At 39.6% G+C, this 27,538-nt stretch overlaps 1 protein-coding gene across 3 annotated transcripts in view; it reads right to left on the bottom strand.

The window, feature by feature from the left end:
• UGGT1 (UDP-glucose glycoprotein glucosyltransferase 1) overlaps positions 1-27,538 on the bottom strand; it is a 91,587-nt gene that overhangs the window by 43,119 nt on the left and 20,930 nt on the right. For all 3 annotated transcript variants that reach the window (XM_054039217.1, XM_054039216.1, XM_054039218.1), the window contains exons 8-22: positions 25,349-25,427; positions 24,989-25,089; positions 23,016-23,115; positions 19,594-19,654; positions 15,479-15,570; positions 14,138-14,288; positions 11,129-11,248; positions 10,117-10,202; positions 9,534-9,669; positions 8,388-8,519; positions 5,486-5,650; positions 5,149-5,269; positions 4,228-4,326; positions 900-923; positions 255-349 (exon numbers count right to left, since the gene is read on the bottom strand). In XM_054039217.1, the coding sequence (XP_053895192.1) occupies positions 255-349; positions 900-923; positions 4,228-4,326; positions 5,149-5,269; positions 5,486-5,650; positions 8,388-8,519; positions 9,534-9,669; positions 10,117-10,202; positions 11,129-11,248; positions 14,138-14,288; positions 15,479-15,570; positions 19,594-19,654; positions 23,016-23,115; positions 24,989-25,089; positions 25,349-25,427 (1,562 nt within the window). The remainder of the gene's footprint in view (positions 1-254; positions 350-899; positions 924-4,227; positions 4,327-5,148; positions 5,270-5,485; positions 5,651-8,387; positions 8,520-9,533; positions 9,670-10,116; positions 10,203-11,128; positions 11,249-14,137; positions 14,289-15,478; positions 15,571-19,593; positions 19,655-23,015; positions 23,116-24,988; positions 25,090-25,348; positions 25,428-27,538) is intronic.

Genomic DNA, 27,538 nt, shown 5'->3' with positions numbered 1-27,538 from the left:
TGTCCATTATTATTTATATTAGGGTAAGTGCCTACAGGCTCAACTGAGATTGGGTGCCCCATTGTGCTAGGTCCCATACAAAACATATGGTAAGAGAGTGTCTCTACCACCAAAAAGCTCACAATATAGATAGAAAAGACAGAAAGAGGGTAGAAGGGAAATGCTGGAACAGAGAGGGGAAGTGAGTCCCAGTCCAGTGCTCTAGCCACGGAACAACACTGCCTCTCCTTTTAAATTGAAATGCTACCACCTACCTGATGTTTGATAGCATCATATAACAATTGTCTCCCAGAAGGTTTATCAAAATCTCCAACAATCCAAAAAGTAACTGGTCTAACAAAAGAATCATCTGTAGAAGAATAAAAATGCAACACTTGGGGAAAAAAGGCAGCTTCTGAATATTATCACATTGGCATTATACTGGGAAACACACACATGCAGGGGTTTGACAAAAGCAAAGGGCCATAAGGAAAGATGCAGATGAAGTTAAACAGTGATACATGATATATGTATCATGAAAAGTGGTGTTACTATTAGATTAGGATTGATTTTCTTACTTAACAGATTGGAGGGACATGCATCATTATGCTTCTAAACTGAATTATTATTTGACTACTTGGTAAATTTAAAAATTATAAAGGAACCTATGAACCTGCAAGTAACCTATAATTTCTCACTAGGGTAAAAACATGCTTTTTTCACCCTTCTTTAAGCGGTAGCTTACAGAATCAGTTTTGTACAAAGAGATATTATAAAGAAATAAAACACATGCATCAGACAGTTTTTTGATTACCTGCAGGTTCTAGTCCAGCATTATACAGATATCAGAAAGTTCCCAAAGAACCTAAACATTTTAAAGTAATAACCCAAGAAAGAGAAAGTGCTAAAGTTTGAGTTACCATAGATCTCCTTGGAGGACATTCCTGGACACGAGTGAAGAGGAAAGAGTGGAAGAAAAGGTAAATGTCATTATTAATTTCTATAACAAACTCCACAAGTAAAAAGGAGCTAGCTGTACAGCATAGCATACGCAGGCATCATGTTACTAAACCGCTAAAATTGAGAGTAAATGAGCAAGCATTGTTTGCCAGCAACACACAAAGACTTGGGTTTTCTTTTGTTTAAATGAGTGAAAAATATTATATCCAACAGTGACCCTACAACAGAATTTGAGAAAGGCACTGGAGCCAAAACTCCTATTTTTGCAAGAAGTGGCATATTATGATCTAGATGTGGCCAGCTATTGCTTTTATGTTTCACGTAGGGTATGTTTACACTGCAGATGTGAGGGTAATTCCCAGTTCAGTTTGACATACATGTGCTAGCTCTGCTCAAGTTAGAGTACTAAAAATAGCAGTGTGAAAATGGAAGGCAGCTCAGGCTCACCGCCTGAGTATGCATCCAGGAGGTCAGGTGGGATTGTACTCAAGTGGCTAGCCTGAGCCGCCACCCATGCCCCCCCACTGCTATGCTGATGTTTGTAACATGCTAACTCAAGCAGAGCTAGCACTTTCATGTCTACCTGAGCTGGGAATCACCCTCGTAGCTGCTGTGCAGACACCCTTAGCACGAGTTCAGTACCACTGCAGAGGGAAGAATACCAACTGGTGAGTCAGCAAAACCTAGGCTTTTCCACTATTTAGAAAAAGAAACATGCCACATTATTCCATGTAATCAGATACTAGCTATCCAGTACCCTGAATAACTTCAGAGGCAGCAAGCCAAAAGCTGTAAATTATGCAGGGGCAGCTCAAAAACAACATGCCTCCATAAGCAGAAGGAGTCCAGTTAGGTGCTGAGATCAGCAGACAACAGGAAAGTGGATACTAGATGAAACTAAACAGATCTAAAGAAATTCTAGCTGTGAAGGGGCAACTGATCCTCCAGCTGGTTAGTAAATATTCATGCTGCCATCCACTTTCCACAGAAATGTCTGCTGTGCTGACCTAGACTGTACACTACAATAGAAAAGATACTTTCAAATGAGAGTTTGGAGATGTATTGTCTATTTTAAGTGCTACAAAGAAAAATAAGGAACAGCTCTAATTGGCTGCACATGAACAAAGGGCTAAGCAGAGGACAGGGAGCAATGGAAACATTTACAGCAGTACAGAAAGGAGGCAATGCCTGGGGACAACATCAAGAGAAACTCGAAAGAGTCACTTAAAGAACAACATGAGTAGTCCCAAAGATAGGAAGGAAAAAGAAAAAGAAAAAAAATCAAGTACTGGTGAGTCAGGAAGTTTAAATAGCTAAGATGGGAACATATTCATGGCTGATTGAGTATGAACTTTTCATGTCAGGGACCATATCTGTTTGTGTGTGTCTGTACATCATGTAGCACAATGAGGTCCTAATCTTGATAGGGGCTTTTGAGTACAACTGTAATAGAAGTAATACAATATCTGACCATGCAGTTCATGCACAAAGTGCAAGAATTGCAAGATCAGACCAGATTAATGGTCAGTCTGATTACTGGACAATTATGCAAACTTCTGAAGCTCAGGCAACTATTGTTTAGCTTAGGTCACAAAGCAGAGGGTTCTGATCCCTTATACATTTTTCTCTTAGGCAATGTAACTGCGGATTATGTTTTTTCATAAGGACATCTAATCCTTTTCTATATTCATCTAGGCTCTTTGATTCAATAATATCACATGGCAGTGAGATCCATTGGTTAATTGCCCTTCTAATGAGTGGCACGTTTTCACTTGGAATACCATGTTCAGTTCTGGTCAGCACATCTTCAAAATCTGACTTTAGTAGAGATTTGCACTTTGCAGGATTGGGCCTATGTTAGCATAAGTACACCAGAAATACAGTGCTGCTGTAAGAATAGTTTGGTGGTAGGAGACAATCAATCAATCATAGATAAGGCTAAATTTTAGTCACGATATTTTTAGTAAAACTCATGGACAGTAAATAAAAATGCACGGCCTGTGACCTGTCCATGAATTGGTGTGTGTGTGTGTGTGTGTGTGCGCGCGCGTGTGCGCGGGGGGGGGACACTGCGGGTGCTGGGGGGGCGGCCTGGGAGCGGGCAGTGGCACATGGCCTGGGACCCCTGCTGGTGTGGGGGTGACTGGCAGACTCCCTACCTGGCTCCACGTCTCCCCAGAAGCGGCGACATCAACCTCCCTCAGCTCCTGGGTGAAGGCATGGCCAGACAGCTCTGCACACTGCCTCTGCCTGCAGGCACCTCCCCTGTAACTCCCATTGGCCATGGTTTCCGGCCAATGGGAGCTGTGGACCGGCACTCGGGGCAGAGGCAGCATGCAGAGCTGCCTGGCCATGCCTCCATCTAGGAGCTGAGGGAGGGGGATGTCGCCACTTCTGGGGAGCCCCCCGAGGTAAGCGCCACCCAAAGCCCTCACCCCATCCTGTGCCCCAACCTCCTCCCCCCTCCCACATCCAAACTCCTGATGCTGCAGGGGGGGAAGGGGAGGAGAAGGTGTGGTGGCCCAAGACTGCCCCAGCAGCAGCTGGTGTGTCTGGCCAAGGGGCTGCCTGAACTGCTCAGGTGGCCCCCGGGCCAGGTGCACCAGCCACTGCAGAAGTCACAGAGGTCACAAAGTCACTGAATCCGTGACTTCCGTGACAAACTTGCAGCCTTAATCATAGAAGGTTACAGGTAGTTCCAGAGGGACAGGAGAGGAAGACCCTGGGAAAAAGGAGGACAAGTAGTTCTATATATTTGAGAAGGATGTTAGTGACTGATTCTCTTTGCCAAAGAGCTCAGTTACTACAGTGGCAAGGTCATACAAGAACCTAGAGAAACTAATGGACTCTAATAGAATCCACCAACTCAGTGCCTAATCTTCTCTGAATCTGCTCTCTGCCTTACTACTCCCACTTCATCTTTTATGGTCTCTTGGCTTTGCACCTACTGTGCTGCTACCGATGCCTGACAGTCTCCCATTTCCTGCCAAGCATCAACCTCTTCCTGCCTTCAGACCAGTTCTTACAAAAGGCTTTCCTTTGATGTCCTCCTCACCAGTTTTCTCCTTATTCTTCCTTCCCTGAAAAGATCCTCTCTTCAAATAAGCTTGCTTTTCTGCCCTCAAGTGCTTGCAGTCTGTTTGTAAAGGTCTGACTAAGTAGAATGTGTTATTAAAATTTACATCGTTGTACTGCCCCAGAGGTCCCAGCAGGATCAAGACTTAGTTGTATTAGGAGCTACACAAACACAGAAGTTAATTTCAGTTTATATTTTATCATGATTATTACCTTTCTTTGTTAAGTAGGTCATACTATTGGCTACAGCAGCTGTTTTATCTTTGGAATTCAAGACAGTAAATCTAGCATAATCATCCACAAAAAAGTTATCTGCAGGAAAAAGATAAAATATTATAGGTGCAGAAACCGATGATACCATTAGAAGAAATAAATCAATAACATTCACTGATATTTAAGCCACACATTATCCGAATATCTTGACACTGTTTTTGCATTTGATTTCTGCTGTTTATGGCTAATATATCAATGAATGTTACTGTTACAAGGCATACCAAAACCAACATATTCTCACAATGCAAAGTTCAACTGAAATCAGTAGTGCAAGGTCCCATTCAATTCAACTGCATCTCTGTGTAAAGAAATATGTATTTAAAATCCATTGCGTTACTACTCTCCAAACCATTCAAGTAAGATCACACATGTGCATCTGTAACTGTATTATTATTCTACATAGTCTTTCTGCATGGAATATAACTTCTTAATATTTTAACCATGCAAAGTTTCACTGAAATCTGTACTATAGCAAATCCTAAGTATTTCATCAATTTCTGTTCAAGTGGGGTTTAGGGATAGAGCAGCACTGACTGATGTGTCTCCCATAGTACATGGTATTAGTCTTGGCTTTTGCTAGTGCTGTTAATGTCTCAGTTTCATGAGTCACTAAATTCTTCTAAAAAAGGTAGAAAGAAAAAAATAGAAAATGCGTAATTACTATGAAAAATCTGACACAGATATAAATGTTTATGCTGTTACTGGGCATAGCCTGACTCTCTTAGCACCAAATGGGCTGGAATCTCTCCTCTTATACTATTGAGAATACATTTTGACACTGTGCGTTCCACTAGGAAATTCCAATTCTTGTAAATAAATATTTATACAGATTGGGTTTATTGAGTTGAAAGTGTCCCTTACTCGTGGCAGTTAGATCCAAGTACTCTCTGTCAGACATCAAGATCCTTGAGTTGATTCTTGGAACAACATTAGGCTGGTTCATGATATATTCAACCACATCTTGATCACTGGATAATTCACCCTGAAGGAAAGAAGGAAGAAAAGTTGCTGCATAAGCTACTGTTTGTACAAACACATTTTTATTAAATTGCTTGAAAACAAAGTAATCACGTGAATTAAGGTGGCTGGTGATCTTGCTTATAAGATTTTTTTTTTTTTTTTTTAAGGCACTTGCTTGACTTCAGCTTTCAGAAAGCTAGGTCTTCTCTTGAAATCCCAGTTTAGAAACATCACATACCAAGTACACAGCTCTCTGGAAGAGACTGGTGGTTTCCAGGATTTTTTGCATTGTTATGGTTTCTAGGTCATCAGGATCCAGCTGCTCTTTTTGAAAAGGCATTCCATTAAACAGCACAATAGGTAGAGGTCCCACACCTGTCTGCTCATAGTACCCTCTGCCTTCCTGATATAAAAGGAAAGAACGAACATAAGTACATTATTTCATTACTGCATAGAAGAATTATGGCCTTCACTGTAACATACTCTAACTCCGCTGAAATCTATTCAGAACATTCTCCCAAATAGGGTAACATAAGCTTTACTACGATATTCAATACAGAAAACATAAGTTTATAATACCTCTTATATAGAAGACTCCATTATCTAGCAGTCACAAGTTCAAAACAAAAAAAAATTAAGAGTACTTCTTTATATTATGAAATAATAAAACAACTTGAAAACCACTTGTTCCATTAAACCAGCATGAGGAATTTATGATTTATTGTGCATGTGGGTAGAAAAGGCATAATTTTAAAAGCTACATATAAATGGTTACGTATCTGCATTTGAGCCAAAAATCTCATGTAGAATTAACAACAAGAAGAGAACGCACATTATGAAGTCCAAGTATAAATCAGTTCAACAATAATGGCACATGACATAAAGCAAAGCCTTTTTAAAACACTGTTCTTCGCAATTCTATGAAAACACATTAGCGGGTATTTATTGTTACGACAACAAGTCTCTCCATTGCATGTATCCATCTTATGGTCCATTTTTATTATATTCAGTAATCTAAAAACTAATTCAGTACTGTGACCTTAGAACCTCTCAATGCCAACTGGCAAGGGGGTTCCAAGAATATCCTGATCCTGATATGTACATTCTGGTTCACAAATGAATATCACGTGCGGTTTTAAACGAAAGCCGGAGTCATGCTGGGCATTAATATTATTGTGAAATGTATGTATAGATACTATGTAAGGAGCTATGCGTATACATTGAAAATATGTGCCTAAAGTCTGTATCAAGGCAGAGATGACAAACAGGTTTTTTGCTAGAAATATGGGGGTGGTATAGTCACCTCTCTGTCAACATGTAAATTAAGCATTGTAAGACAACACAATAGAAGCCCAATTTACATACAAGTCAATGGGGGGGGGGGGATGTGAAATCAACACGGGGGCAACACAGTGGACAATAAGCTAGAAGGCGTTACCCTGACACTGGGTTACAGACAAACTTTGGGGAATATAAGGTGAAAGCAAGGAAGACATGCCATTATCCTGCACCTATGAAGTAATCAGAAGTGGGATTACATTCATTAAAGCAGGATCATAACCTGCCCTGGCTGAAATGTTGTGAAGGACATTTTGGGTGAGATAATCTTCTTTAGACAGAAGGTTAACCTGTTAAAGTTAATCTCTAGAAATCACATTATGATTTTATTTTATATGTAACCCTTTTGTTTCCATTATCCTTTCTCTGATATCCTGAACCTTTGATGATTGATGAAACGTATGTGATTTTCACTATAAATATATCTCAATGCTGGGCTGAATCATTCAAGTTGGTGTGTACACTGTTCCATTAAGGACAGCAGACCCAGTATTACTGTGAATGTCCAGTGGATAAGAGGCTAGACACTTCAGGGGAATAGTTCTAAAGGGCTTGGGGATTGGGATGCACCTACTGTTAGCCTGCAAGGCAAAGTAAGGGCATAGAGGAGATTGTTTGGGTGGCTAACAGGCTGGTGGTGTCAGGGGGTTGACACCCAGTTAGGCTTAAGCAAGCGTCCCTCTTACTGGAGCAAAGTGAGTAACAAGATGACACTCAGGCTTGGGTACTCTGAGAACTGTCACGAGCTGTCACTGTCACTCCCCCAAAATAGGATCTTCTCTATGCAATACCCTCAGCATTGCCAGATAGAGCAGATATTTACAAAAAACATCTTAGTGTTTCATCCCTTTATAACAGGCTGATCAAGGTTAAAAGTTAGGACATTATATCCTTTGAGCAGAAGATCTCGCAACTTTTAAGATTTGGCCACAATCTCTAGTATCAGGTAAAACCACTTGTAATGATCCCTTCAGTATTTTCTCTCTCTCTCAACAAACCTTTCAGGGACTAACACTTTTGTACATAAAAGGGCTTTGTTTGAACATCCAAGTCCAGTAATTAAGTATCTTGGGGGGGGGGGGGGGGGGGGGGGGGGGGTTCAATGGGTCAGGAGCACCTAGCCAAAAGGGATACAAAAGCAGCCCAGTTTCATGCCCTAGCCTGATTTAGCATCATCTCTGCACTCAAATTTCAGACAGCAACTTGGTAGGGCCTTCCTTTCCTTTACCATCTCCCTCCCCCCCCCCAACCAATGCTTCCACTTTAAGCTTCAGAACTTTCAAAGCACCATTCCAACCTGCCAAAAGAGGCATCCCAAATATGGAGATTAGCTGATACCATGTACTTCTTTTAGGGCCATCTTTCCAGCATGCAGCATGAATTACTTGGGGTAAGCCATCAGAGCATGTTATAGGATGGGATAGGGGAAGAAAGCTACCCACATTCCAGAATATGGGTTGAAGCAGCCTCCATGGTCCCAGTGTTCCCTGTTTGGGTAGAGGAAGAAAGCCTAAAGGATCTACATATCAGCAGAGCCTCTCATTCTCACCCCAATTTCCAGTGACTGCACACAGCGAGGAGGCCCCACCAGACCTGGGTTCCTCAGCATGCCAGGTTCCTCCTCAAATCTTGCCCCTCTACAGTGAAATACCACCAGTTTGATTGCCGAAGGGCTCTCTGCCTCAGCACAAGGAGGGGTGGGATTTGCCCTGTCAATATATTGGCTGAAATAATATTCGGTAATTGGTATATTAAACAGTGAAGTACCAGGAAAACAATACTTTATTTCACAAAATTCTTACCTTCCTGTTTTGATCATAAACAGAATCAATCCCCAGAATGCTGTTCACTTCTACATAAGGATACTGCTTCTCGAGAACACTAACCACATGTTCAACCTGCAGCTGATCTCCAGTTTTTACTTTGTTATATATCTGAGGAGGGGATGCAAATGCAGATTTATAGCCATGACTGATTTTTCCCTCTCTTTCCCAAACATAACATAGCAGCTACATTCCAACTTCTAATATAGAACATTTATGGCAACTTAGTTATTATGTGTGATAATAGACTATATACAAATACAAGCCAAATGATAAACATTGCTAGTCTTGAAAATTAGCCTGCTATGCCTCCGTATAAGAGTTCTTATGCTCAGAAGACTATTGCTGTATTCTCTAACCTCGATGTTGGCCAGAATGGCAAACATTTCTTGTGATTCAAATGTTTTCAGAAAGATATGCAGCAAAGCAAATCTCAAATTAAACAAATCAAAAGGGCCGCATGTTTTTCTGCAGAATAGTCCCAGGATTTTTGCTTACAACCATGATCTAGGAGGCTGACATTCCCCTTGTGAATCAGGAAACATCTTTGTTTCACTTTTTTAAACATTCTAGATATTATTTCTTTGATTTGCAACTAATCATTAGTATATCAAAACAAATCGGAGGAAGAACAAAGCAAAGTTTTCAAACCACTAGCAATTTAACTGAATTAAAAAATTGTGCATCTTGTAACCATTTTAAGTTAACATGATTGCACACCGTAAGCTGCAAATGAAAATGAGTTTGCTTTTCTCATCCTAGTACCCATCACAAAATTGTCTGGCAGGATTGGCAGTCTCTACTAAAGACAAGCCCAGAACTACAATAGTAAGTGACATAGCAGGTTAGGACTGAGATGCGTGGGCAGAACTAGGGAATGGGAGGTAAGGTGACACAGAAAACTTGCACAGTGCTGTCAATTCTATTTGATCCTTGTTTTCATTATCAAAAATTTTACCAACAAAATTTTGAAAGAGAAAAAGTGTTTGAAGTGCACTTCATCAGATACTAGAGATTCAGAGTTGCAGAAGTAATATAGATTTCTCTTATTACCTATTATCCTATTAACACCCAGACAGTCTCTCTCATACATCAGATATTAAACATGCATTTACGAACACTTACAGATATAACAGTCTGGAAGGCATAATTATTATCCACTTCTTGCGCAACATAATTAAATGCTCTAAGAAGGGCAACCCCAGCATCTTGTAGCCCATCAACGTCTTCTGAGTCATTAACCACAAAGACCAGACCAATCCTGTAAAGAAAACAATCCCAAAGAACATGAGCCTGTTATGCAAATAAAATCTTAGTGAAGATTTTATTAGCATAACAAATAATGCAGAATAGCCAATGATTATAAAGATCTTAAACAAGGGTTCTTGCTAGGTCTGTTAATAAGCAGACTTGAATAACTCTGGATCAGGGTCTCTACAAAACATTTCCTAGGGTTCACCCACTCAAATCCCTTCATGTCTTTGAGGCTTTGAGTCAATCATGTTTTGATCATTTTGCCCTCCTTTTTCCTACAGTATCTTGCTTTCTCCATTTTCTTTTGTTCTGTTGGAGGGATTGGCTTTCCTGGGCCACTTTTAACTGTTGAAAATTTATACAACATCCCACGTGACTAATGATGAACACTTTGTAATAATCATGAAAGCCACAAAAGCTAAACTAATGCCCTCCCATAAAAATGTAGCATTACCTCAATGGGATGTGGTTGCTGAAGAACATCTCCGCCACGTTAAGCAATTCTGCTGTACTCTCATGGGAAGGATCCACTATAAGAACCTTTGGGAAATTACAAAATAAAGGTTTTTACATGAGTTTGTTCCATTAAAAGGCCAAAACAGTGGTTCATGGTTAAGAGGACAGGTTTATTCATGTTTCACTGCAGAGGTATTATTATCGACATTTTACCCACTGTGGCACAAACAGACTAAGGGCTTGTCTACACTGGCAATTAACAGCGCTGCAACTTTCTGGCTCAGGCATGTGAAAAAACACCCCCCCGAATGCAGCAAGTTGCAGCACTGTTAAGTGCAGTGTAAACAGTGCCCAGCACTGGGAGCTACGCCCCTCGTTGAGGTGTTTTTTTTTAGAGCGCTGTGCCACGACCACACAAGGCATGTTAAAGCGCTGCCGCGGCAGCGCTTCAGCATTGCCAGTGCAGACTAGCCCTAAGTGATTTCCCTAGGGTCACAAAGGAAGCTTATGGTAGGGTGGGGAACTGAACATGATTTTCCTGAGTGCCAGCCCAGTGTCATCCTGCAAGGTGTTCCAGATGAGTTTAACCTTTTACATGTGGCAAAGTGATATTCCAATGACAAGTTCAAGAAACTTCATTAGCCATCATCAAATATTAGCAGGTCATGAAACTGGCATTCACACAACTTCACACTCACCCCATCAATAGAAAAGCATTGTTACATTAATTAATAGATTTTCAGATCAGAAGGGATCATTATGATCATTTAGTCTGACCTCATGCATAATATACGCACTAGAATTTCACCCAGTGATTCTTGCATCTAACCCATAATTTTTGGCTGAGTTTGAGCTTATCTCTTAGAAAAACACCCAGCCTCAGTTTAAAATGTTTAAGTAATTTCACCATCACTGAGAATTCACCACACTTGTATGAAAGTAGTTCCAGTGCTTAAATTTCCCTCACTATTAAAAATGTGCATCTTATTTCTATTCAGGTTATTACTTACAAAGTTGTGGAAGTTTTTTCTGATTTGTCTGATTACTCCAGGAAAGGTGGGGCGCAGCAGTTCCTGCACACTGGAAGGCCAGGAATTGTACCTGCTGTCAACTTCAAGGTTGTTGATCCACTAAGAAAAAATAAATAATTGCTTGTTAAACTAATATAACCTGCAATTAGTTAAAGTGAGATGTTTGAAATAATATAAAACAAGCATTGCATTTAAGCATTCTAGTTTAATAAAACACCAATTGAATTTGATCTGTTAGAAGTTACATTATGAATCTGTTTTCCCCTCTGATGCCATGTCTTCGACCATGCACAATTTCAGATTTTCACTCCTCTTAGCACTTCCATTTTTTCCTCTACAATGATGCAAGGCCCCCTCCCAAAGACATGACAATGGGATGAACACAAATGTGAAAGAAAAAGCAATAAAAGTCAAGCCTGAGGGAAAGTAACAGCAGAGAAGTGTTAGATGTTTTTGATCTTTTAAAAGAAAGTTATCTATAGTTAATATTGCTCCATAGCGCTGCACAAAGCTATGAACAGTATTTAGTATTTTAATGCTTTCTGATTCTAAAGACTACCTAATCAAAGGCCAAAAAGTCCTTACTACATGATGGTGTGTAACTAATTTCTCAGGTATTAAAATAAGGCTATATCAACCCTGTGATTTTTGGGAGGTGGGTTTTTGGACGATCCATTTCTCATCACATCACTGTGATGCACAATCTATTTTTTGTGGCTTGGTTAGTCTCCCATTTAAGTTCCTGCAACAAAAATCTTACTAAATATCCAGTGCCTCTAATATTTCCCTTCACTTGTTTCTTATGCCTCTGTACAGTAACAGGAGCACCATCTTAGGAGTTATACAGCATCTTAGCTGGCCAGTCTCTGATACAACGTTTATAGCTGGCCAGTCTCCCTCCACCAAATTTATATTTTCTTAGACAATCCAGTAACATGAAGAAGCTAAGCACAGTATTCTCAAAGGAATTCCAAACATTGTTTGTTTCCAAGAAGTTTGCTCTTTTATTGCTGAACATGTTCGAGGTGTTACAGATCACAGAGTAATTAAATGCAGTTTAGACCACTTAATTTATTCAGGGGCTTGAAAAGGTTATAGATCTTTACAGCAGTAAACTGAAATTCATGTTAAATCGCAAGGAATCCAACCAGCAATGACGCTATCTACCCTGAAGGAGAGGGAAGCTGTCTAAAAACATTCTCATCTAAATTTCTTAAATGAGGTAACCCTCAGAAATGAAATAAAATATTAACATCAGACAGTTGTCAACAGCAAGAAGAGCCAGGCTCACTATTTCATCATCTCATTTCTGCCCAAGAGTATTTTTTTAAACAATGCAGAGAGCCTGCTTTAGGCCGATCCACATATTCAGCAAAAAAATTTAAAATTACATATTTATACAGGGACAGCCCTTGAGGTACAGGTCAGGAAACCCCAAAGTTCTGAGCTAGGAGGCAAGAGTTAAGGGTAGGGATAAAAGGCATCTGGAATCGTAAGACTTCCAGGAAACATCCTAGAACATAAGAGGAGAGGAAATCAGGAACGGCTGCTTGGAGCGAGAGCTGTCCCTTGGGTAGGGCGAATCGGGGTGACCACTCCAGGCCCCGTGCTTCTGAAATACTGTCTTTAAAGATACTGAAGTTCACCTTTTAGATTGAAGAGGTAAGTCTTGGACTCCAACTTTGTCCTTATACTTTAACATAACTGTATTACAGTATCTTGCTGGTAATCTAGATGCTTTTTCCAAAGTAAAGGATTCTCTTCTATATTGCTTTGCAATGTAACAGGTAAACATTTTTTCCAAAAAACAAAAAAAATCATAAAATTTTCTTTTGCTCCTTTCTCCTAAAGGCCAAGTACACAGAGTGTTCCTAATTTTATTCTCTAATTACTCCATCTAGTTAGAAAGCAATTTATTTTAAATTAAAAGTAGTAGGTGGTTCCATGCTGGATCCAATATCTATTTTGCTTTTTCAATTTTGCACAAGTCCGACTGTTCCAATCTTCTCATGCACTTGTTTGCTTGTTTTTTTGTCCAGATTCACTAATTAGATTTTTATTCAGTTGAATTTACTGTCCATAGAAATAACAACAAAGTTGGAGAACTGCACATAAAAAGGGGCATTGTATAATTTCTATTTATATCCTCCAACTAAGATGTCAAAGACAGTTCTGCTTTCAACTATGCTGCTGTAGGCAAGTCTGGTCAGAAGCTGGTTATCTTCTCAGTTACATGAGCTGTTTTTCAGGCATGGAAGTATTGCACTGGATTATTTGGGTTTATTTTCCCCCACTTGCTATGCTCTACTGGATACCTTATATTTCGTAGTTACAATTTCTTTCACAAGGCACAATCATGAAGCCTCTGTCTATAGCTAACCCTGCACCACTTCATCATCTCGTCCTGCCCTATCCCCAGTATCTTATTCAAACCCTTTTTCCACACACACCCCTCTCATTCAAGGGCCTCCATAACCTCACTCCCACCTAATCTCTGCTATTACTTCCTCTCTAATCTCCTCAATCTCCTTCCTCTCTTCATTGCTCCCTTAATCTCATTTTCCCGTCTCAACTACATGTTTTCCTTCATTTTGGGCTCTACAAGTTAAAGAACTGTATACCACTTTTCTGCCCCCACTCTCTCTTCCTTTAAACCCAATTCTTGAACACATGAATCCTTCCCATATTAACTTTCTTACCAATTATGCTTTCTCACCTATCTGCACTCCATTATTAGGTAACACTAGCTGCATACCTACAGTCTGTATCCCAAAGAATTTACAATCTAGTATATTTTGCCATGTGTTGCCAATTAAATTGTAAATTCTTTGCAGTGCAGACTCTTATTCTGCATTCTAGCTATTCATATAAATATGACACATTGCACTTGTACGATATGCTAAAAAGGTCTATTTGAGTGCAACTAAAAGCCCCAGGCTCAAATAAGATTTTTGCTGGACAGCCTGGCTCATAAGAAAACGTACTCACTGAAATAGCAGGGCTTCTGATATCCACAGCATAGTCTGAATCTGATGGCTGGATGTTTAGCTTTAGAACATTATGCAAGGAAAGGCCCTCAATTCCTAAACTGTGAAGTCCCTCCATAACACGAGCTTCATTGCGCAACACGTCAAACAAGCTAGAAAGAATACAAATCATTCAATATCACACACATATTAAGATACAACTACTGATTTGCTCTAGCCTAAACATTACCAGATTATATTAAGGTACAATCATCATTATAAGAGTCTACAAATATTTACATTAGCATCTCAGTAATTTCAAATTGCCTCAAGAGAATTTTCTCCCAGAAAATTTATTTAAATCCAGTGTTAAATAGCACTAGGAACGTGCGCACACACAAACTCAGACTGCCCCAATATGGCAGTTTTCAGATGGACATTTTTTCAGGGATTTAACCTTTAAGAACTAATATTTTGCTCTTCTCTTAAAATGAGAGAGAGAGAGAGAGTGTGTGTGTGTGGAGATATATGATGGATAGCACTGTAGCCCAAAATTGTTTCACAGAACAGGCTAAACCAATGGGTAGCAGTACAGTGATCAGACAGGAAGTGTGAAAAATTGGGACGGGGGTAAGGGGTAGTAGGCGCCTATATAAGATAAAGTCCTAAATATCGGGACTGTCCCTATAAAATCAGGACATCTGGTCACCCTAGGCAGCAGCAGGGAAAGGTTGTCCTTGCGTTGATTAAGATAAATTTTGTCTCCGTAGCTTAGCCTCTCTGCTGAAACTGCCAACAAGGATGTCAATTGTAATGTGGATTTTAGGAAATGAACTGTGACCATAATTTACTAACAAATTAGTAAATTACAGCCATCAGAAGGGAATACTTTGTCACCAATGACCTGCACCAACTTTAAAATACTAGCTAATGGCTGATATAAGAAATAATAAATTAACTAGAAAACTAGTGACTAGGTCTCAACTATATGCAAAAGAAATTTGTGCTCAGAGAATAATTTGTCTTTTGCTCATGCCCTGGTGTCAAGTATTGCAATATACATAGAAATCTTGGGAAAATGGAAAAATCTTGGAAAACTTCAGTATATTCTCAGCAGGGTGCACCAGTGATGTCATAACAACTTTAACTCTGTATTTTACTTGTTGAGGGAATAAGTATGACTTACCTTTGTCATTATTGTATTTTAAAAAAATAATAATTTACATTTAGTCTTTCACTCTGCTGAATTTACAAGAAATACACACTTCTCCATAAACAAGCTTAATATCTATATACAAATGCAGTAACACTTTCAAAATTCTAAACCAGAACAGTTTTTTGAAGAAATTATACAAGTTCATACCTAAATATGTCCTGTGTGTCTAGATCAATGTGCAGTCCATTGATGAACAAGGCGGAATCACCAGATTGTAATCCTAATGTTCCTTTGAAGTACTAAAAGAAAGTGTAACAAAGTCATTAGACAAATGCTACAAACTAAGTAAAAAATCAATGTTAAGCGTAAAAAAACTTCCATAGCATTTATTCTGTGGTGTTTCAAATCTATTAATGTCCCTGCATTTATATATTAACTCCAATAAATTCACCATATTAGTTCTCCACAGCAGCCTTTGTGTGACTTTGAATACAGCATACATGGTTTAAGTTAAAACAATCAACTACATATAGCTTGGAGGAGAAATAGTTATGGGAGAACATGACAGCCACTTACAAGTATTTGATAGGTCGGAATGTATTATGTAAAAGGGTAAACAACACTTCCTCATTCACTCCATCATATCCCCACTTAGTTGTCTCTTCTTAAATGAAAGATGTTCTTAATCTCTCCTCATATGGAAGCTGTTCCATACCACTAATCATTTTTGTTGCCCTTTTCTGCCCTTTTTTTCAATTCTAATATATCTTTTTGAGATGGGGCAACCAGAACTGCATATAGTATTCAAGATGTGCGCATACCAGGGATTTATATAGTAGCGTGATATTTTCTGTCTTTTTATCTATCCCTTTCCTAAATGATTCCTAACATTGTTTGCTTTTTTGATTGGTGCTGCACATTGAGCTGATGTTTTCAGAGAGCTATCCACAATGATGCCAAGATCTTTCTTGGGTGGTAACAGCTAGTTTAGACCCCATCATTTTGTATGTATAGTTGGGCTTATGTATTCCAATGTGCATTACTTTGCATTTATCAACACTGAATTTCATCTGCCATTTTGTTGCCCAGTCACTCAGTTTTGTGAGATCCCTTTGTAACTCTTTGCAGTCAGCTGTGAACTTTACTATCTTGAGTAAGTTTGTATTGTCTGCAAACTTTGCCACCTCCTTTTCCAGATCATTTACGAGTATGTTGAAAAACACTGGCCCCAGTACAGATCCTTGGGGAACCCTGCTATTTACCTCTTTCCACTGTGAACACTGACCATTTATTCCTACCCTTTGTTTCCTTTTTTTTTTTTTTTTTTAACCATTTCTGATCTATGAGCAGACTTTCCCTCCTATCCCAGGACTGCTTACTTTGCTTAAAAGTCTTTGGTGAGGAACCTTGTGAAAGGCCTTCTGAAAGTCCACGTACACTATATCCACTGGTTCACACTTGTCCATATGCTAGTTGACCCCTTAAAAAATTCTAATGGATTGGTGAGGCATGATTTCCCTTTACAAAAGCTGTGTTGACTCTTCCCCAACATATCACATTCATTTATGTATCTGATAATTCTGTTCTTTACTAAAGTTTCAACTAATTTGCCTGGTACTGAAGTTAGGCTTACCAGGCTATAATCGTTAGAATCACCTCTGGAGACTTTTTTTTTTTAAATTGGTATCTCATTAGCTATCCTCCAGTCACCTGGTACAGAAGCTGATTTAAGTGATGTTACATACCATAATGGGAATTTGCAGAAGGCTTAAGTAAGCTTCCTGGCAGCTCTGTACTGCCAGAGTGGCTAAAAGCAGCTGGAATGTACTGAGTAACTGGGTCTATAAATCTGAGCAGTTGCTGCTCATATTTTAATGCTAGAAAAAATACAGGCTTGTACATGGCTCTTCCTATAAACATGGAGCTAGCATGAAATTCAGATCTTGCATAGAAAGATACTATTGCTTTGTTTTTATTTGATTACTGTTTCAAACCTGTATTTTCTACTCTATCTGAACAGTCATAATGGGTACATTTTCAATGTATTTTACAACTCCTGCCACTGTTAATTGGCATGGTTTGCCTAATTCCCAATGCACTGCATCAGAGCCACTTAACTATTATTTTCTTACATCAAACACTGGCACACTGAAGCCTATTTAGAAGTACAGATGACAAAACACACACACAAGACCATATATTGGTATTTGATAAATAGCTATTAAACAATTGGCAAATGAACAAAAACTGCAAACTTCTGTTCAGCCTCAAAATAATTATATCAATAATCAAGCAATCATTTACTACACTGAGGCCCACAATCTCCTTCTCCACTTGGGCCTGGTTTACACTGGGGGGGTGTCGATGTAAGATACACAACTTCAGCTACGGGAATACCATAGCTGAAGTCGACTTATCTTATTCTGACTTACCTCCTGTCCTCACGGCGCAGGATTGACGGCTGCAGCTCCCCCGTCGACTCCGCTACCGCCACTTGCTCTGGTGGAGTTCTGGAGTCGACGGGGAGCGGGTTCGGGGATCGATATATCGCGTCTCAACGAGACGCGATATATCGATCCCCAATAAATCGATCGCTACCCGCCGATACGGTGGGTAGTCTGGACGTACCCTTGGTAACAAAAGTGGAAGTCAAGAGTTTCACAGGCATAGAAATGCTGTGTAAGAGAAGAGTCAGGCCCTATGTTTAAAGTGCAGTTTTACTGATATAATTTTATAAGTGCTTCTGCATAAATGAGATCAGGAGGTATTTCCCTATCTAGAAATGATGTTCCTAATTGCCAGTTCAACCTGGGGATTTGACAATCAGGCAGAGTCCTTTCTGCCTTTTATATCATTTCCCAACAAAGCTCTATTAAAAGCTCCCTATTTTCTACTCCCTAAACCCTATCTTTCCTAAAGGTCACACTTCCCCAACAACTTAAACATCTTTTGAATATAATCCAGAAATATGCCTAAGCAATTTTTGTGTCTAAACTTCTGATGGCTTGTCTTCAACTGTTCTTTACATCTTGGGAGAAACCCATATGGTTACCAAAACATACAAAGCCAGAAACAGAAACTCAGCCTCAACTTCCAATCCTGTTTCCTTAAAAAAATTCTATTAACCAGGATGACTTATTGACTAAGGGCACTGACAAGGGGATACAGAGCTTTCCCCCGCTATCACTTTTGTCAAATCCAATTCAGGTCAATGGTGACTGAAAGCAGTATGTGTGTTCAAGGGTCTAAATGAGTTAATTAGTTATTTGTTTCAGTCCTGTCCCTAGCGGCCAAGCAATCACCACAAAAGTCACTACCAAAATTGACACTTGTTGGCAGTCTTAGGCCAGGTCTACACTAACCCCCTAATTCGAACTAAGGTACGCAACTTCAGCTACGTGAATAACGTAGCTGAAGTTTGAAGTACCTTAGTTCGAACTTACCTCGGTCCACACGCGGCAGGCAGGCTCCCCCGTCGACTCCGCGGTACTCCTCTCGTCTAACTGGAGTACCGCAGTCGACGGCGAGCACTTCCGGGTTCGACTTATCGCGTCCAGACAAGACGCGATAAGTCGAACCCGGAAGTTCGATCGCTCGCTGCCGAACTACCGGGTAAGTGTAGACCTACCCTCAGTAGAGAAGCTAAGGACTGAACTGGGGTGGAGACCAAGTTACCACTGCTCCCGTGGATGTAATCCCTAGTTTACAGAATAACATTGAGACACTTCACCGGGGCACTGTAGGAAAGTTTGAGCTGCTGCTTGTGCTATATCAGTTCCAGGAATGAAAAGAGCATTTCTTTCTCCAGAGCTGTCAATTCAGCATCTCCATCAAACTTAAATTAATTTTACAAAGACAAACAAGTACAGTTAGAAGATCTCCTGAGTTCAGATTATTGTATTCTTAAATCACACACTTAATATCCTTAATGTACATGAGGATTAAATGACAAGCATCTGACAATCAGACACTCTTCACCATTGGGAACACCTGTTATGGATCTGTGAAGAAAAGAGCCTGATACCATCATTCCACAATGACATCCCACATTCTTGCGCTCTCTCTATTTTAAGGCATCCTGGCCAATATTTTCATATGTGGGCGAGCAAAGTTAAGCTCCTTCATTCATATTTGAAATGCCAGACACTTTTATTCTGTACCCTAATATAGATTTAGGAACCTATGTACTCAAGTACAAAAATTTTGGCTTCTACTTTCCAGCACAAAAAAAAAAAAAGTGTTGACATTTTTTAAAGGTTATTTCAAAGCTTAAAGCTATGTGAAGTGTACATATGTACAGAATAATTTTCTATAAGCATTACCTTTTGGTTCTCTTCAATTTCTGTCCTGAGTTCCGAGGAAACAACTGTTTTCGTTATTGCTCTAAGGAAACAAAACATCACATGTGATGGATGCTGCCAGTCCTCTTTCCCACATCGCCCTATATCTGCTGTCTTGAAACCCCACTTTGCATTCTTTGTCTGAAATATATCTGTAAGCTCCTCAGAGCAGGAATCTGGTATTATCTGCAACACGAAGCACTTAACACATATTTGGGCACCATTAAAATAGTAATAAGAAGATAGGCCAAGTATCAGCTTTCAAAACTTACTCTTCTGTGCAATGCTATCCTGACACCCCTACCCCAGGCAGCAACTACCACTTAAAAGACTAAACTTCAACTCTGGAATGTACCAAGCCTTAAATTCAACACAGGAAGTCATAGTAAAGTGAGCGCTACCACCATTTCTCTACTCCAGCATTTTAAATTTTAATTGGTGAATAGGGACCTTCTCTAGTATAAACTCATTTGTACACAAGAACAATTTGTAAGAGACAATTAAGGATTATTTTAGCGTAACAACTTTAAGCTTCATAGTGTGGTAATTAAGAGTCAAAACACTGCACACCTGATCCTTGCCAGAAAGCCACAGGTGCTGGAACTAGGGGTGCGGGTGTGGGAGGAGGGTGTGCTGCAGCACCCCCTGGCTTGAAGTAGTTTCCATCACATACAAGGTTTACAGTTGGTTCAATGGCTCTCAGCACCCCCACTATAACAATTGTTCCAGCTCCCCTGCTTTCAGCAGAACAGCAAAGACGAAAGTTTCTAACCATCAGAGGGGTGAAATTTTGGAATAGCCTTCCGAGGGAAACAGTGGGGGCGAAAGACCTCTCTGGCTTTAAGATTAAGCTTGATAAGTTTATGGAGGGAATGGTTTGATGGGATAACGTGATTTTAGTCAATCAATCAACAGCGTGCCATCGCGGGTAAATAGTATCAATGGTCAATGAGGGTATGGCTGGAGAATCTTGCTTGCATGCTCAGGGTTCTACTGATCGCCATATTTGGGGTCGGGAAAGAATTTTCCTCCAGGGTAGATTGGCAGAGGCCCTGGAGGTTTTTCGCCTTCCTCCGCAACATGGGGCGGGGGTCACTAGCTGGAGGATTCTCTGCGACTTGTATGTGTGAAACTGATTGTTCCTTCCTAAGTGGAGCACTTTGCATTTGTCTTTATTAAACTTCATCCTGTTTACCTCAGAGCATTTCTCCAATTTGTCTAGATCATTTTGAATTATGACCCTGTCCTCCAAAGCAGTTGCAATCCCTCCCAGTTTGGTATCATCTGCAAACTTAATAAGCGTACTTTCTATGCCAATATCTAAGTCGTTAATGAAGATATTGAACAGAGTCGGTCCCAAAACAGATCCCTGCGGAACCCCACTTGTTATGCCTTTCCAGCAGGATTGGGAACCATTAATAACAACTCTCTGAGTACGGTTATCCAGCCAGTTATACACCCATCTTATAGTAGCTTCATCTAAATTGTATTTGCCTAGTTTATCGATAAGAGACTGTATCAAATGCCTTACTAAAGTCTAGGTATACCACATCCACAGCTTCTCCCTTATCCACGAGACTCGTTATCCTATCAAAGAAAGCTATCAGATTGGTTTGACATGATTGGTTCTTTACAAATCCATGCTGGCTATTCCCTATCACCTTACCACCTTCCAAGTGTTTGCAGATGATTTCCTTAATTACTTGCTCCATTATCTTCCCTGGCACAGAAGTTAAACTAACTGGTCTGTAGTGTCCTGGGTTGTTTTTATTTCCCTTTTTATAGATGGGCACTATATTTGCCCTTTTCCAGTCTTCTGGAATCTCTCCCGTCTCCCATGATTTTCCAAAGATAATAGCTAGAGGCTCAGATACCTCCTCTATTAGCTCCTTGAGTATTCTAGGATGCATTTCATCAGGCCCTGGTGACTTGCAGGCATCTAACTTTTCTAAGTGATTTTTAACTTGTTCTTTTTTTATTTTATCTGCTAAACCTACCCCCTTCCCATTAGCATTCACTATGTTAGGCATTCCTTCAGACTTCTCGGTGAAGACCGAAACAAAGTAGTCATTAAGCATCTCTGCCATTTCCAAGTTTCCTGTTACTGCTTCTCCCTCTTCTCTGAGCAGTATGTGTACATGTACATAATTGTATGTCTGAGCATCTCCCTTTCTGCCATGCTTTGGATTTTGCTAGTTCTCAGACTGTAAGCTCTTTAGTATCTACCTCTATGTCAGTACAGAGACCAACACAATGAGGCCCCAATTCTGATCAAAGTTTATGAGCACTACCATAACACAAATATTAGATTACATACAAAAAGCTATGTTAAAAGAATGTTAAAATTGAAAAGTCAAATACTCAAAAGTTGGGAAATGTAACTTTAATTCAGCCTCGTTGTGAGTAGGCAATAGTCTTGGCCAACATTATATGGGAAACCTGTGACAGAGCCAGGAATAGAATCCAGTTCTCTGGGATCCCAATCCAATGCCTTAAACACAAGAGAACATGAATTCCCTTCTTGCAGCCCTCTGCCTCATTCTTTGCCCATTCTGTGAAAGGAACAAATAGCATATGAGAATATAATCAAGTCTGTACCATGTGCATACAGGGAGACTGAATTAAGACATACCCCTACCTCAGGAGCCAAAATATGTGCTGGGGGAGGGGAAGAAGGTATGAGACTTTGTTCAGTAATACTTGCTGTGAAGTGCACAAAATTATTAACACCAGACAATGGAAGAGATAAGACTAGAACACGTGGCCTCCTTATGGTGCCCAGCATACCTCCCACTACATCAAAGGGGCATTCCTACCATCCAAATCAGAAGAGTTTTCAAAATAAATCTTTCTCCCCATTAGCCAGGGAAACCAAGCTAGCAACCTTGTTTAAACACATTTCCAATCACAGCATGGATGTTGTCTGTCTCCAGATTTTCACAGAACTGTATATTTGCCAGGAACTGAGCAAACACTCATCCTCTGACACCAGACGTGCCCCCTTAACCACCTTGCCAATTACCAAGGCATCTCCCCTGGACCATAGTGCGAACTGGTGCAAAAAAAATAAATCTAATATGCATTTGAGGACCACAAGTGAGATCACAATATGAAAAAGGCTTGTAGAGCACAGAAATCATGCAGGTAACAGTGTTAGCGTTTCAGTGATTAACTCCAGCTTCCACTGAAGGACAACTTCGTACACTCATCTAACTTCCTGCTAAAGATCTTTACTAGGGACATGCTCTCACATGAAAGACTTGTACTTGTTTACTTTCAGCTACATGAGCCTCAAGAAACATTTAACAGGCCTACTTCAGCTTTAATCATGCTGAAGAGAGGAGAAAATATGGTTAGGAAAGTTATTAAATGGAAAGCCTCCCATATCTTCTGCAATGAATTACCTGGCCTTTGTAGGGAAGTTCTGACTGAGGTCTTTCATGACCATCAAAGCATCCACAGTGGGAGCAGCCAGGATGCGAGCAGCGGTTTGAAAACTTAGATCTAAAAATGAGAACAGTTAAGTCAAGGATTGTAAACTAAACACAGCAATGCATTTAGTGCAAAACCAACTTAATACATACAATTGCCATCTTCACGTCACACAAGGACTTCGGACACAAACATTTCAGAGGATGATCTGTTGCGTGTGGAAATCTTGAAAGCTTAATTTTCTGTCTGTCCCTATTAGGTGCTCACTTTGGTCTTCTTTCTGATCTATAGCCTTTAGTAGCCAACCATGTGTAAATGGCTTCCTGAAATTGAAACCCTGAATCGTCTTTGCAGGCAGTGCCAAGAATTCTAGTTCACCACAGACATGAGGAGCCTTGGCTGGCTCTGGCTAAATAAATCTACTTTGGGGTGGGGTCTAGATGCTTGCTTCCTGGATCTAGGACCCCTACAAAAGGACCTTACAATGACATGATTTAAGTAGATATTTCATTGCATATTTATCATTATAATTTTGCTGTAACTTCCTGAAATAGTTAATGATTTCAGTTCTTCTCCAGGAGCATTGGTAGAGCAGGTTCTGTGCAACTAGACTATTGTACATGCAATAGCCTTAGCTATTTCTTTTTCAGGGGCCGTCAGCATCCCTCTCATAGGCTTGTTTAACAAACAACAACTATGCTTGGGACTGAAGCACAGAGCAGAATATGGAAAGCTTTTGAAATATGGATCGAACAAGGGAGGAAAAATGAAAAGTTCACTTGATGTCTTTTGTAGGAACTCTAAATTAGTTTACATTTTGCGGCAGCAGAAGGAAGGAAAAATGGCGAATATAAAAAAAACTGAGCTGAAAAGCCCAAGAAACATTTATGCTACAATAACAAGGTGTTTGCATTTGGCTGCATTGGTGGTATTTTTATTTATTTGTCTCTTTTTTAAACTTAAAACTATTGATTTGGTAACTTGTACAATATGACAGCACCATAAATATACAGGATTTTTCTGCTGACCACAATGAAAATTGAGAGCAGTGCTAAGAAACTTGCAGGATTGGAGTCCTACATTCACTCCTTCCTATGAGTTTTCTATATTTCTCCCTAGAAAAGAGACGATAATGGGAATTGAGTGTACTTCATTCACATCACATAGGAATGAGCCCTTAGGCCCCAATCCTGCAAACAATATGCACATCCTTAACTCTACCTATGGGAGTAGTCCCATTGTAGACAGTGGGATTACTTACATTAGTAAAGTTAAATAAATGCCTAAGCAGTGGCAGCATCAGGGCCTTAAAGAGTAAAGTTGTCCAAGGTGAGTGCAAAGAAAACTTAGACCTCAGAACATAGGTGCTGGAACTAGAGGTGCTGCCACGCCCTCTGGCTTGAAAGAGTTTCCATCATATACAGGGTTTACAATTTGTCTCTCAGCACCCCGACTATAAAAACTGTTCCAGCACCCCAGCCTCAGGATCAACAACATCTTGAGTTTAGTCCTTCAGTGGCTTGGAGAAAACAGAACCTTCTGAGGTAGGGTGGGGCCATGACAAAAGATGTCCTTCAATTTTCCTCACTCTCTTTTCTATACTTTGCAGATACAATAAGTTGGCACCCTACACTTCCAGAAGATAAGCCAGGGTGCTGAACATCAAGAGTGTTTGAGTACCAACAATGTAGTCATTGTGTAGAAGGAAAACTTCATGGGTCCCTTACTTGGTATGGAAACTTACTAAAACTACTTCTATTACTACTTCCCAAGAAGGTTTAGACTGAAAGCTGCTGGACATTCCAAGAATTTAGTTAAGGTCTCCCTCGAGAATACCCTCCTATAAGCAAATATCACTTTCATGGAGAGACCATGCAAGGGACATATTTTTACATAAATTTAGTTTTAGTACAACTAGGAAGAAGCTTTTCCACATATAAATTACCTTGTAACTGCCATACTTTTAAAGGTGCCATTTCATTGGTACTTTCAATAAGATGCTTTCTAAGCTCCTTCAGTTCTTCCTTCAAGTCAGGATACAACTGCCTGAAAGAAAAAAAAACAGACCTTCCTTAGTGCCAGATCAGTGAAACTGTAGCTAATCCAAAGAAATTAGCACACCAAAAATGTCTGCATCTGCCATTACACATAGTTTCTGCTCTCTTATGGTCTTTAGGCTATTTGAGTGCATTGCTAAAACTCTAACTGCCTACATAGTTTTGGGGTTTGTTTGGTTATTTTTGTAAAAACAAAGAAAGTAGGTTTTACCATGCTACAATAGATTTTTACCAAACGAAGGTCTTACCTTAGCTTTCCAAAGAGAAATCCTTGCACTTCATCAATAGGGTCATTTTCACCTATCATTGTAGCATTCACCTCTGTACCTATAAATACAAAGCAACACTACTATTACAGCACTATTCAGATGGTAGTTTCTTACATATATTCTTTGGTTAGTTTTACATAATAGCAGTAAGCAGTAATGATGAATACTTACTTTGAAATCTACAAATGAGTGATGTGTACTTTACAGAAAGTGAGTAAGCAGTGTCGTCTCCATATTTTACAGATGGGGCAAACGAGGACAACTGAGGAGTGACAGACCATGGTCATATGGCAAGTCATTGTGAAAACTGGAAATAGAAGCCAGTTCTTGTGACACCCAGCCCCGTGATCAGTTCACTGGACCACAGCTGCCATGACTATCTAGCAAAAGTTCATTAAAAAAATTAAACCAGATAAAAACAGGATGCTGTATTTGCCGCCAAATACAAGAAACAGAGGTGCAGAAGTGAATCTGGAAATTATACTCCTCTTCCCAAGGGATGTTAAGAGCTCCAAAGGAGAGCACAGCCTTTGTGTTAACTGTAAAGATGACTCAGCAACAGTAGGAAGAAAAGCGGGGTTGGATCAGAAAAGGAAAAATAGAGGAATAGTGGGATTCGCTAGGGTAGGAGGATTTTTCAGTGTAACAGATATGTCAATGCTACAAAATACTCTATTATTATTATTAATGAAAAATAATGTGTATATATTGACTAACACAAAAGGATCTTCCCACAGATTCAGTTTTATCCAGAATGAGGGGGTTTTCTTAAAAAAAAAAAAAAAGGGAGGGGGGTGCTTCTATTCCATAAACCAATACACAAAGGTCTTGCTGAAGTTGTAATGATACATTAATTAAATTGCTCACACACTAATGCAACAAGAATAAAAGCTTCCTAAATTGAAATTAATCAGATGCTCCAGTATGCCAGTTATTCTCAAAATGATACTTAACTAGTAATTTAGGCTAAAAAAAGGCATTTGAATGAAATCTGCTCAATCTAGAATAATTTGAGGGATAATTTTTGTACATTGCATAGCATTTTATTGTAAGAGTCTCAGAGAGAATATTGACAAAGCACAGAGTTACGAACACCAGAGTTACGAACTGACCGGTCAACCACACACTTCATTTGGAACCAAAAGTACACAATCAGGCAGCAGCAGAGACCAAAAAAAAGGTGATGATGGGAGTGGGGAAAATATAGTAGAGTACCGTGTTAAATGTAAACTACAAAAATGCGTTAAGGGAAAGCTTAAAAGAAGATTTGACAAGATAGGGAAACTGATTCTGTGATTGTTTCATTTAAATTAAGATGGCTAAAAGCAGCATTATTTTCTGCATAGTGAAGTTTTAAAGATGTATTATGTCAATGTTCAGTTGTAAACATTTGAAAGAACCACCATAATGTTTTGTTCACAGTTATGAACATTTCAGAGTTAAGAACAACCTCCATTACTGAGGTGTTCGTAAGACTATGGTTCTACTGTATTTAGAAAAAGGTCACACTGCAAACCCTAAAACATCTTGCATGAAGTGTAAGTTTTATTCTACTCAATAATGATCTATATTTACTCTGGATGAAAGGAAATGTATTTAAATACAGTATGGCTACTGCTAACTTTCTACTGAGTTTACCGCCATATAGGCTGAAACAGTATCAAAGTTAGTATATATGTGATTAAGTCACTGCTAATATTTTAAAACAGATTAGAAGAGCAGGACTTGCTTTTGATAGTAGCTATTTCTTTTTAAAAATCCAGAAGTATCGGATGTCTGCTAAATGGACACAAATATAAAATTATTAAATGCAATTCTATAAAATACATATATACACATGAACTTAACTAATATGCAGTTTAGCCAGTCTTTGTCAGATTTCCAGAAATGGGGATTGCCCCTATTCTTGCTCCAGAGATGGTAAGAGGGGCAAAACTAATTTTAAATATTTTAGTCTCCATCTCCCTGTATGGCTTGGAAGGCTGATGGAGGAACCATACTATGCTCTGGAGAGGAGTAAGGAAGAAGTAATGCCTTGGTGGTGCACAATAGTAATCTGTCTAATTAAAGAATGGCATCAATATGCTCTAAAGAGAGTAAACCTGCTCCCAAAATTAGAGGAGGAGGAGGACACCACGGAGAGTAGGAAGGAAGAGATGGTGGCTCTTC

The sequence above is a fragment of the Malaclemys terrapin genome, chromosome 9, assembly GCF_027887155.1.
Source record: "Malaclemys terrapin pileata isolate rMalTer1 chromosome 9, rMalTer1.hap1, whole genome shotgun sequence".
NCBI lineage: Eukaryota > Metazoa > Chordata > Testudines > Emydidae > Malaclemys > Malaclemys terrapin.
Note: the sequence above shows the minus strand (reverse complement) of the source record. Positions and strands in the feature narration are given on the sequence as shown.